Source organism: Armigeres subalbatus, chromosome 2 (genome assembly GCF_024139115.2).
Source record: "Armigeres subalbatus isolate Guangzhou_Male chromosome 2, GZ_Asu_2, whole genome shotgun sequence".
Lineage (NCBI taxonomy): Eukaryota > Metazoa > Arthropoda > Insecta > Diptera > Culicidae > Armigeres > Armigeres subalbatus.
In genome coordinates, this window is record NC_085140.1 from 428216647 (window position 1) to 428229848 (window position 13202).

The window sequence follows — 13202 nt, forward strand, 5'->3', positions numbered from 1 at the left end:
AAGTCACATTTGACGGTGGTTGAAGCATGATTGGGTTTGTTCGCGATTGGTCATTGCTTTCAAAAGTTATGATGAAAATGGTGTATCGAAAAAAAAAGGTTGATGTCTTGACTAATTTTGAGAACGGCAGAGTATCACTACTAGATGAATCAATCTGATTTTGGAATCAGGAATTCCTCCAGCATCGTTTAATAATCATCTTGTTGTTTGCCCTTTATGGGAAATCAGAAATGTCCCTTATCTCTCTCGCGCTCAGTTGCAATCATTTCGTTGTGCTGTGTTGACTTGCTAGCAATATCATCGTCACGACACAGGTTCTCACAATGCGATCATTGGCATTTTATTTTCTTCTGTTTTATTTTGAACTTGAAACTTATGCCGCTCCTGCGGCCTCCTCGGTTGAAAAGGCATCCAAATTGGCTAAAAGGAAAAGTTCCAGACGTGTCAATATTTTGCCTGACCCAGCTGAGGTCCTGATAATACCAGATATTTCTGAGCCAAATGCGGAAGTAATTTGATCTTCATGTGGAATTGTAAAACACATATTACGATTATACTATTTTGAAGGCTATTCTGCGAGATTTGGGTTACAACGAAATCGATCAAAATGATGACGACCTCCGGATCATCGGGCTTACGGATTCTTCGGAACGTGCTCTGAGTGAGATTATAAGCATCTTCCAGCACGATAACGACATACCGGTGACAGGCGTTTTGGACGATGAAACGAAACTGGCCATCGGGAGGCCCCACTGTGGGTCGAAGAAAAGTGCCAAACTTAAAGGTGCCGATCGAAAGTGGAGCAAAAACGTTCTGACGTACAGCATAGAAAACTATCCACGAGGCAAACGGATGGCTCCCATCCAGTCGATGCTATTGAAGGCATTCAACGAATGGAGCAAGGTGACGAACTTGGATTTTGTGGAGGTGGATGGTGTGGATGCCGATATTGAAATCAACTTCGGCGGACGAATTCATAAGCAGCGGGGAAGTCGATGCACTTTCGACGATCCGAATACCTTAGCGCACGCATTCTTCCCAGAAGTCGGTGACATTCATTTTCATAATAAATATTTCTTCAACGATGAAGACGTCACGATGGAGGACTTCCTGGATACGGCCATGCATGAGATCGGGCATTCGCTAGGACTGGAGCATTCTCGGTCGAAGGCATCGCTGATGCATCCTACCGAGAGCAATCGATTCAATGAGCCACAACCTATTGATATCAAAGTTGGTTGCGAAATCATTCTCCGGTACATACAATTCTTGTTTTAACTATTTTCGTCGATTTCAGAATATTCAAGTTATGTACGGCGTTCGAAGAGGGGGAAGATCGATGAACATCGACGCTCCCAAGTTGTGTTCGTTAGAGAAAATTGACGCGGCCATTCAAGAATCAGACGGAAACTTGTACATTTTTGCCGGGAATTTCTACTACAATTTGAACGAAAAGCGTCCTATTGGACGTTTAATCTCGTCGAAGTGGCCGGGGCTTCCAGGTCTGTTGCAAATTTTAATTTCTGGTTAATTTTTCTAACTGTTTTACTCAGGAAATATCGACGCCGCCCTGCGCTACGGTGACGGGCGCAGCTACTTCTTCAAGGGTAATAAATACTGGCGCTTTGCGGACGGTCGATTGAATGCGGGTCACCCACGGTTGATCAGCGAAGGATTCCGGGGGCTGCCTAGCGACATCGATGCCCTGATGAGTGACGAGGATGGGGATATATTCGCGATGAAAGGTAACCAGTACTGGGTCTACGATGTGAGCAAGCGGCGCGTCGGATCGGAGTATCCTGCCAAAATGCGAGACATGGGATTGCCGAACAACGTCGATGCAGCGTTGGATACCGAAGATGAGGTGGTGGCGTTCAGGGGTGGGTTGAAGTACGTTTTACAACAGAATGGGAGATTCAAGGTGGACGAGAATGATTGGTTGGTATGTGCACAATAAGGGTTTTATACAAATGTCGTAACAATAACTCTATTGAAATAAATGAGGGTTAAGTAAGAAGTTGGAAGTTTTGTCGCACAAAAAAGATTATTCCTCAGGCAAAGAATGAGAAACTTGAACGTGTGTAATCTAACCCCCACTGTCTGGCAGTGATATTATATGGAAGAAAGCTATCTGTATTACATGATTTCACAGTCAGCTTTATTGCAGTTCTAGTAACTCGTTTCAGATTGCCTGGTGTTTCATGAGCACCAGCCTGTTTATTAGACCTCTTCATGTTTTCAAAATGTATCAAAAATTCAACCGGTTAGTCCAAAACCACAATTTTTACGCTAAAATAAGTCTCCTGTCAAATTTTCAGCTAATTCGGATAAAATTTCGAGGTGGCTCATGTCGATTTAGTGTTTTTGGGCTATTTTCTATTTTGAAAAAAATCTAACGAGAGACATAAACGCCGAAAAATTTCGCAACAACCTCTATACGGATGATTTTGGTGTGCTCTACAAGTCTTGTGAACATTGCGATCCGTTCCGTTCACGTTTTGACCATGTTAAAGTGATTTTCGAGCTTTTGAGTGCATAAAAACACTGTTTCCCCTAAAGTCGTTGTTCTACAAATTTCTTGAATTTATGACAAATCATTGCTTATTTATTATATTATTATTCCTCTTTTTTCCCTGGACATTTGAGTAATATAATTACTAACATACGATTAACCGTTAAATTAAAAAAAAAATCAGAAACTGAACATTTGCCATAAATTTACACGTTAGGATTTCTTCAAACAAGTTGTGCGAACAAAGAAGCGGTCGATAACTGTCCGTATCCTAGGTTAATTTTAATGAAATTTTGTGTACGACAGCTTTAATTTGTGTTTGTATTTACACTGCGTGAGTTTCATTGCAGAATTTCCAGTAGTTTTGAAATTACAGTTGAAGGAACAGGACGTGCGCGATAAATGTGCAGTGCACTCATTGTTCTTGTGAGACTGCGCTTGCAAGGCAGTGGCAACTATATTGGCACAAATTTTTCAATGTTTCTGAACTGTTTATTGTGAAACAAACGTAGTTTTTAGTTTGGTACCATGTTAGCATTATATCTTATTGTTTTTGTTTTTGTTGAATCATTATTTCTAGGGATTTTTTTTTCAAATGGGCGTGATTGATTTTGACCTTGGTTTTGGAACGGCGATTGAATGCTTCATTCAAACTATTTTGAATGTGCCCAACAGAAATAATGGATTTCAATCTATTTGGTGGTAACGTAATTTGAACAAAATATGCTGAACAAAGAAAGTGTTCATTACTCGTTTCAAATTTCAGGGTCAGATACAATTACGCCTTTGAAAAGAGTACTTGAACTTGGTTTCTGCTGCATTATAGATGGTTAATACAAACAGTGGAGAATGAAAACAATACTGGGTCTGTACACACCGACGGGATTTCTATTTATCGCCGGACTATCTGTATAAAAGTTTGATAGAAACTAGCTAGCCTAAAAATTCAAAAAAAAAAAAATCATTTAGATTAAAAAGTAATTAAAAAATCTAGGATATCTCCTGGCTCCAAGGAGTCATCAAAGTCGTTCTTATTTATTAATTATACTGCGTTTGGAGCCGAACTTTAAACTGCTGACTGATTTAGCTGGGCTTCGAAAGTTCATCCTAGTTCTATTCTTATAAAAATATGTACAGTGCGCGTCCGCGTTTCCTTTAGCACGCAGAACGATCGCGTGATCATTGAAATATTTCATTCTGCATTTCCAATCACTCAAATAACTTAAAAAAACTGCGTTGCGTACACGGACAGATAAATCAACCCAAACTTTGAGTTCAATATACGCACTATTGAGAATATGGCAGAAAAAATTTACCCAAATTTGGGTAGTTTTCTCTTTTTTTCCCATGATTGCTATCAAAACTAGAGCAAGATGCAAACACCTCACCGAGGTTGCTCAGCCCAATAACCCAAATTTGAGTAAATTCAATATTCTCTATTTTGGGTTGATCAAGGTCCGCTTTGGATAAATTAAACTCAGCTTTGGGTAAATTGTTTACATGGGATTAAAGGCAAACTACCTAGTGTCAGAAAAGTCATTTTACTCAAATTTGGGTTATTGGCCCAAACCACGGTTTTGAGTGCAAACAACCCACTTTTGGGTAGTTTTGGTTTTCAGTGTAGGTGAGTAAATAAATTAACAAGTAGAAATTAAGTACGCGTACGATTGTGTTTACTTCCAGGCAGAACGATCGCGCGATCATCGAAATATTTTGCTCTGCATTTTGCGAGTTAGTAAATCAATAAGCAAATAGAAGTTCAGTGCGCGTACGATCATGTTTCCTTTAGAACGCAGAACAATCGCGTAATCAATGACATATTTCGTTCTGTATTTTCTAATTAGCAAGTAGAAATTTAGTGCGCGTCCGACTGTGTTTATTTCCAGGCAGAACGTTAGTGAACGATCACGCTTTCTTTAACAAGCAGAACGACCGCGCGATCATCGAAATATTTTGTAGTGCGGTTAATAAGTAAATTAATAAGTGCGAGCTCGATTGTGATTTTGTTTAAAACTACACGCTACACGCATACCGTTTACTAAGTAAAAATGTTTAGTATAACTATCTGCATGGTTCGTTTTTATATTCGATGATTCTAGAGGGCTTACTGAGCAGAAATGCACAAATAATTGTTCACAAATCGGGTTTCAAAATTTCGCGAGTGAATACATCGTTCGAAACTAAATATCACTTCTTCTATTAGCTTGATAAATCCCTAAATAAATCAAATAGTATATACTCTTTCGACAGCCGGCTGGCAAGAGTTTAAACTAGAAACATATAAACAATATATACTATGGGTCGAATTGCTAGCTTGAGGCAAACCTCCATGACCTACGTTACCCTACTCAACAACCAACTCCGTGGAACTTATGAGGGCGTCGCCAAGTCGGGGGCCTCTCGCTAAGTAAGTTCTACATCAACATTTCCTTCCCTATCCCTCGTTACGGTAAAGATGGGCGTGGCCGGGAGTAGTAATCCTCATGCTTATACCATTTTTATCTTAGATTAAAATCAAGGATTACTCCCCTCCTTGATTTCTGATAGCAATCTGGATAAGGATTTTATAAGAAACATGAGTATCACTAGTGTCCAATCTACGAAGTATACCGTAACAACGCTAACGCTAACGCTAACGCTAACACATACACGTTCACATCCACACATAATCCACACGTAGGCTTACATGGGCTAATTTTTTGCATTAGGGCGAAGCTTCTTAGTGGTCGACTAAGTGTGGCTAAGCGGGACGACAGGACTAATTTTCTTCCAAGTGAAAATGACAATACCGACGCCATGGTAGCTAGTCATCGGCAGTGGCTGCTCGGGCAATTTATTCTCCACGGTAGTGTCTGTAGCTGTCCAATCTTCTCGAAAGAATCAGGCATTTGGTTGTTGTTAATGTTTGGAACAGCGCAATTATAAAAAAATGGGAAATTTCTGACGAACTTAGTTTATTAGATAGCATAAGCATACTCAGGGAAGGTGCGAAACATAAATTTTAATAGTGAAATTCTTATTTTCAATCTTTTGGTATTCTGAATTCATTTTTAGTGAATGTATTAAAAATCAGAACACTTCCCAAGTATTGGTGTTTGTTCAAATTAATCATTTTTAATAATGTGCGAGTTAGTGATTGAAATCTATCAAATCAAAATCTGGCGAGAAAATTTCACTTAATTGCTACTGATGCCAACATAACTCATACGATGATTTGCCACTAAAACGTCCACCATCCGAAGCGCGCTTGTGCTTTTGGATCTTTTTGCCGTTGCTCTCCGTGAACACGGGTCGTTTTATACACAGAGGAAATGAAGCGATGGGCCAAGAGACCCCCAACTTACATCAATCTGATGCCCGTGTTGAGAATGCATGATTGGTTGGTTCAGAAATGTTCACTGGATTTGTCAAGAATTGAAACTTTCAATAGTTTATCTTAGTTAATTTTAAATTCTGATTTGACACCCAGTACCTTCGGGTAAGAAGTTGCCAAACGTCCTCCACGAGCATCGTCCAGGTCTCGTGTCCATAGAGGACTACCGGTCTAATAAGCGTTTTGTAGATAGTCAGTTTGGTACGGCGTTGAACCCTAATCGATAGGAGCGTTTTGCGGAGTCCAAAGTACGTATGATTTCCTGCTATGATGCGTCTCCGAATTTCTCTGCTGGTATCGTTATCGGCGGTCACCAGTGAGCCCAAGTACACGAATTCTTCAACCACCTCGTTGATGGCTTACATTGTCTTCTCTTGAGCCTCTTCCTATCATGTACTTCGTTTTCGACGTGTCCAATCCGTTTAGCTTCGCTTTTCAGTCTGATGTAGGCTTCCTCCATCCTCTGAAAGTTACGTGCCATAATATCTATATCGTCGGCGAAACCAAATAACTGGATGGACTTCGTGAAAATCGTACCACCCATGTCAATCCCGACTAGAAGATCATATCAAAATTATATCAACCTATGTTATTATGTTATACTAAATTTTTATAACAAAATTTGTTTGAAACGTGGTGCAGGATGTTGTTAAAATATCTAAATTTCTATCAAAAATCACACTACTGGAAACAAAAAACTATCAAGTTTTGTTACAATTTTATCATAAAAATAACATATTTTGTTAGAAATTTATAACAGAATCAGATACAAAATATATTGTTTCTGTGCAGATGCAAATTTTTACAGTTCGTATAGGTCTCCAGATTGAGATCAACAATACGAAACTTGTTTTTGTCTGAACAAGAATATTTTTCGAGAACATGAAACTAACAACATCACAAATAAGGCAACCTTTGCAAATTATATCAGCGTTGTGATATATATATATATGGCTGGAAGACTTTGCTACATCTATTTTAATTGCCTACTGTTGGGCAATTCGGTGTTAAGCATTTTTTAAATCATATTATGATAAAATCCTGTTACAAAATTTGAAAGATAATGGCTACTTAGAACAAAATTGTATCAAAATAAGTTATAAATATCACAATATGTTAATATTGTGTTCAGTTTCTGTTATGCTCTTCTAGTCGGGAATCCCTGTCCTTCGTATTACACCTTCCAAAGCGATGTTGAATAGCAGACGCGAAAGACCATCACCTTGCCGTAACCCTCTGCGCGTTTCGAAGGGACTCGAGAACGCCCCTGAAACTCGAACTACGCATATTACCCGATCCATCGTCGCCTTGATCAACCGTATCAGTTTATCCGGAAATCCGTTTCGTGCATTAGTTGTATCATAGGCGGCTTTGAAGTCGATAAATAGATGATGTGTGGGCACGTTGTAGTCGCGGCATTTCTGCAATATCTGACGTACGGCGAACACCTGATCTGTGGCAGAGCGTTCACCCATAAATCCAGCCTGGTACTGCCCCACGAACTCTCTTGCAATTGGTGTTAGTCGGTGGCATAAAATTTGGGAGAGTACTTTGTAGCGGGTAGTAGCTACAATTCAGCTTATCGCCCTTTTTGTAGATGGGACACACGACACCTTCCATCCACTCCTGTGGCAGAACCTCATCCTTTCCAAACCTTGGTAATTACCCAGTGCAGGGCTATAGCCAGTGCCTCACCACAGTGTTTAAACAACTCTCCTGGTATTTGGTCAACTCCAGGGGCTTTGTTGTTTCTCAGACGGCCGATCTCCTCCTGGATTTCCTGGAGATTCGGAACTGTAAGTCTAGGGCTTGAAACGGTTCAGAATTTGGTCGGAATCGATTCTGTTTTTCCTTCAACTAACTTCACTTTCGCGCCAAGCAGACGACCAGATCGTCTGCATGTGAAGCAGCAAGAATGGTTTGCCCGGTGAGACTCAGGGCGAGTCCATCAAATACACGTGGAATGACGCAAATCGAACCCGTCCTTATCCGACCACAAGATCGACCCAACGGCAAACAAATTCTCAAAAATCCCCAATTATAATCCCCAAAATTAATCAAAAACCCAATCCAATCCAAGCTCTTTCTTCCTCTTGAGCGACTAGTTCAACGTTCAAATTTACAAGCTTATATTGTCCTTCAATTCCTAGCTTCCTAGATTCCAATTGGAATTTCGCACGGCCGTGCTTTGCTTTGGTCCCTATACTCGCTGTTTACAATAAGGAAATATCTGACCTGAATCTGCTCGCTTCGCTTGAGCTCATGCGTTGTCCAACGATGGATGCGACGATGGGGTGGCGGAGCAGTCTCTGCTGAGTACGCCGCCGGACCAACGAAATCGAAAGTGGTTGGCGGTGAGTTTGCCGCCGGAGCTACGATGATTGTGTCGTGGTGTTGTAATCACGCCGCCGGTGCGACGAAGGTTGCCGTTGTGTGCGTGTGCAAGGCCACCGGGGCGACGAAGAGTCGGTATTGGCGATCGTATCGGGCGCGGTGACGATGAGTTCGGTGGTAGTATGCGTGTGCGCAATCGGCTACCCGATGGCTGTCAGTCGTCTTGGTGCTGGTGCTGGTCTCCACCCGGCGGTGCGGTGGGTGGTAAACGTACGCTCGTAGTGTGCGCCGACACTACCTCGTGCAGATCGGTTAGCGTCGAACTGCCAGCTGTCTCGAGGCCAACGAGATGGAGAATCCTTCCGACAATTGGCGATCGGTTGGTAATTCTCGGGAGACGTGGATCTCTCCCTGGCCCGTAGGTGCGATGGTGTATCACTGGCCGGACGATGAGGCTTAAAGCCTACAAACCGCCAAGCTTCTGGATCCACCTAGAGAACTCGGAACGTCCGAATCTCCCTACAACCTACTTCCGGGTCTAGAACCCGGCCGGAACACCTTCACGTGAAGGATTTAGGTTCCTTCACGGAGAAAAGAAAGAAGCGCACACGTGTAAATAAAACCACAGCATAACATTTGGACGACACAATCTTATTCCGTATACAACACACAAACGCATTTACCTGAGCCTCGAGCAGCAGATTCACTAATTAGCTGATTAGACGTCAGCTACTATCTTCAACAGATCTACAAAACGTGACACAAAATCTACATTAATTTCTGACTATCATCATGGCGGTTCTACTAACTCACATAAGAAATCTTGATTTCCTCACACTTGGGCCTTTGCAATTTCCACTAGTTTAATTAATTTTCCGACTACTAGAACAATTAAACAATGTATTACAACAATTTAAAAATATCTATTCGGGCTAAATCTGACTCACTCTATTTCTTCAAACAGCTAACAGTCACTTTACTAAAAATTCCACTTTATTCTGGGACCACGTCCGCTCTAAATCGCTGTTTGACTCGGAAAGACCTTTGATTGGATTTTTCTTTATTTCTTTGTTGAGTTTCAAAGATTATAGAACAATTGCCGTTACAAGAAACGAACTCATCAGACAAACAAGCAAATTAAGTCAGTGAGTGGTCATAAAATTGTCTCGGGATAAGGAAATAGAGTGGTTGAACTATTAACCACTAGGAGGCGCGACGTTTAATAAAAATTTCCAATTCTGGCTGCATTCTGAGGCTTTCGATTTAATCAATCTTTAAAGGCGAAAAGATGGTTAATCGAATTAAAATCAGAATTTAATTGCAACCTTGTTCAATTTTGTAACAGCGTTACAGGCTTCCATTCTCGGAAACGATTTCCCGGGAAATCATATTTCCCGGGATCCCCGATTCCCGGGACTTATGTATCAGTTTCCCGAATTTCCCGGAAAATGAACATACATACTAAATTATTTAATTTAATAATAATATTTAATTTAATAATAATTGTCTTATTTTTTTTTTAATTTGATGATAACGGATTTTGGGGTATCAATTACATTTTTCCACTAGCATCATCTGACTATTTATTTCACTTTTGAATTTTAAGTTAAGTTACAACTGAAAATGTTACAGAATCATACGGTGCATTCCAACACGTGTTGAAGAGAGGCGAGACAAAGAACCAGTTTGTATCTATCGTTCGTTTATTCAGTAGATTCAAACGTCGGTAAGCGTTGTGAAGTCGAATTAAAAATTTAGTGTCTGTGGTGAAACATCAGAGCTATCAATATTCGCAAATACTAAGGCAATAGCAGTGACCGCTTTGGCAGGTTTGTCCTTGTCATAAGACGAGTTTATACAGTCCCATTGAATTCCACCACTTAATTGTATCTTGACAGATACGTATTTCGACCTCAAAAGTAAGGCCGTCTTCAGTGTCTTATGACAAGTGAAGACATTCCACTAAAAAGCTCAAAATAATTTTCTTATCAGGTTTGTCCTATTATTGTCAAAGGTTTTTTAAGACCTTCAATCCTTTTTGATTCAATTCCCGAACAGACTCATATTCCGCAGACTCGTTTTTTTAGATATTTCTGAAATATTTCATTTGAATATTTTATAATATTGGTGGGCTAACAGATCTTGATGGAAAAACAGATTTTATGTCTTTAGTATGCGATCATTACAACTGTCTTACATCAAATACTCGCAAAACTTTTGCAATTTGATGCGTTTTAGGTGCTGTTCGGCATTTCAAGCAAAGTTTGGCCGAAAAATATGTTATAGTCAGGATCATTAAAGTACGACAATCAAGCACTCGCTTTAAAGCTCTTTTTTATTTCGAATGGAAGAATTCTCATTTCAAATATTTCATCTGCTTTAAATACAAAACGTGTTCAAGTGGACGTACATGAATAAAAATGGTTTATCCTTCATAGTTGACCAGAAGATTCTATGCACTAAAAAAAGTCGTCGAGTATAAGAATAGTTCATGTTAGGAATATTTTGGCGATAATAGAGGAGAATCTCTCGAAGCCGTCGTTGACCAAAAACTAGAAAAAAAATGCGGATACAACCTGAAAAAGTTTTTAAAAAAATATGGAAAAATAGCACATAGTGGAGCTCACCAGGACACTGCAGATCTTACTCTTGATTCAGAGCAGATGCTGATACTGACATTGCGAACGTTTTGTAGAAGGAGTATACGCTTTTCGAACTGAACAAAATCTTTCTCTGGCTTTCAACAACTCTTTCCTCATTTGAGGACAAAATAGCAAGCCTCCCTGATGTCGAATGTATATTTTCAAAACCATATTTTACAACTTACGATTTTGAATTAGTTTCGAGATTTTTTTTTATTTCCCGGGATACCGGGAAATCCCGGGAAATTATTATTTCATTTCCCGTTTCCCGGGAAGTTGATTCCCGGGAAAAATGGAAGCCCTATGTAAGTCGTATGTCCTGCGCGCGTGCTCCTAGGTCCATTACCATACCACCACCGTTGCCTGCCACATCGCCATTCATGTGCTCTTTGTAGTACTGCCGCCATCTTTGGATCACCTCACGCTCGTTTTTAAGAAGGTTCCCGTTTATGTCCTTACACATATCAGGCTGTGGCACGTGGTCTTTAGGTGAACGGTTTCACTTCTCATAGATCTTTCGTGCGTTATTAGCGCGGTACAGTTGCTCCGTCTCTTCACGGTCTCGATCTTGCTGGCGCTTTTTCCTTCGAAAAATCGAGATTCGTCTGTTCCGCGCCCGTTTGTATCGTGCCTCGTTCGCCGTCGTGCGGTGTTGCAGCAATCTCGCCCATGCTGCATTCTTCTCCTCAACTTACTGCTCACATTTGCCGTCATACCAGTCGTTTCTCTGATCCGGGTTGCGGTGCTTCCAGTGGCGGCTCGAATATCTCTCCATCCATCTTCAAGAGACGCTGCGCCTAATTGCTCTTTCGTTGGGAGTGCCACTTCCAGCTGTTGCGCGTAGTCTTGGGTAAGTCTACCGTCTTGTAGCCGCCCAATGTTTAGCCGCGGCGGACGACTCCGACGCGTGTTGTACACCGTCGAGAGTTTTTAGCGCAGGCATACTGCAACGAGGTGGTGGTTGGATTCAATATTCGAACTGCGGAAAGTGCGGACGTTCGTGATGTCGGAGAAGAATTTGCTGTCGATTAGAACGTGGTCGATTTGGTTTTTCGTTACTTGGTTGTTAGTCGATAACAAAACACTGAAGAAGTCCTCAAGTGGAGGACGAAATGCGTATCTGTTTGATACCTAAAAGCTTTAGCTTTAGGTTAGCTTCAATTGTAATCTTTCTAGTAAAGAGTGTATCATCTTCATCTTGACTAAACAAATACATTTGTTTACCATTCTTATCTACTAGACAAGGATACCGAGGATACTCGAAATGTATTACCAACTGATTGATAGATGAATCCTTCAATGGAACTGCTTTTCCTCCGCTCATGCGTATTTATTGCATTTCCATCGCGATTGGTTTGAAAAGCTCATTAGTGTCGAGGCATCAATTACCTAAATGTCGTTCGTTCGAATCCCATTCAGTGAAATGCCTTCCCAAATGTGGCCCACCAGCAGGATCAAACCGTGTGCCATTCAGGTTTTTGAACTATTCGTGGGATCAAATTTCACCGCAGGGCGCCAGAGCCGGTTGAGGTTTTTGCGGCGACCGATAGTGGGGCGTTGTGCAAGGAGGCAAAACTATTGCAACGGGCTCGGAGCATTATAAATTATTTCTGTGGCACATTTAGAATTGATTACGCTGCTCAACTTTCGCTCGTTGATTGGTGCGGCGCGGTTGCATCAGGATTACACTTCCACCATCAATGTGGATAGTTGATGTTGAATTGAAGAGACTACACATATCTCTTTCGGATGTTTTGCAAACTTTGATGAACTTTGAACAGGTATGACAAAAATAATTTGCACCAATACAATGCAACAAACCCTCCAAAAAACCCTTTGAATTAATCACTTTTCAACATAAATGATTAATATCAACAATCATCATCTTTTGATAAAAATTGGGTAGAACTATTGAGTACCAGGGTACGACGTAGAAAACAATCTCATCGATGTACATCGATACAATCGTTAGTTTCGTAATCAGCTCAAAGGTAAGGTGTATCGAACAACGAAAGTTAGTGCCTTGACAATTCAATATATCCATAAATCCATTTTTTATTAGTCATCACCAAATATGTCAAATCATTTCTCAATGATTCATCGCTTTCCTGGTGTAACGAACGATATAAAATCAGAAAATATTGATATAATTGCATTTTGAAATACAGTGTATTACCCTTGTCATAACTCAATTTTAGCAGGCAAAAATGTCCAATCGTTTTGAAACCTTGACATCTAGCAACAAAACAGAATCCACCCACCAAAAAACCACATGTTTTCTAGACAAAAAAAACTATAAATTGTACCCACGAGACCATGGTTTTACAGCTCAAAACTCAAT

General features: G+C 40.5%; 1 protein-coding gene and 1 long non-coding RNA gene across 2 annotated transcripts; one reads left to right on the forward strand and one right to left on the reverse strand.

Moving 5' to 3' along the window:
* Positions 1 to 269: 269 nt before the first annotated feature.
* LOC134217901 (stromelysin-3-like) lies at positions 270 to 2121 on the forward strand. The gene is made up of 4 exons (XM_062696739.1): positions 270 to 509; positions 568 to 1233; positions 1298 to 1502; positions 1554 to 2121. The coding sequence occupies exons 1-4, from the start codon at positions 324 to 326 to the stop codon at positions 1955 to 1957; spliced, it is 1461 nt and encodes a 486-aa protein (XP_062552723.1). The 5' UTR covers positions 270 to 323; the 3' UTR covers positions 1958 to 2121.
* Positions 2122 to 8191: 6070 nt separating this feature from the next.
* LOC134217902 (uncharacterized) lies at positions 8192 to 9243 on the reverse strand. Its single transcript, XR_009981181.1, has 3 exons — positions 9167 to 9243; positions 9033 to 9101; positions 8192 to 8966 (listed from the first exon to the last, which is right to left on the reverse strand). It is a non-coding gene; the product is annotated as an uncharacterized LOC134217902 (long non-coding RNA).
* Between the last annotated feature and the right edge of the window lie 3959 nt (positions 9244 to 13202).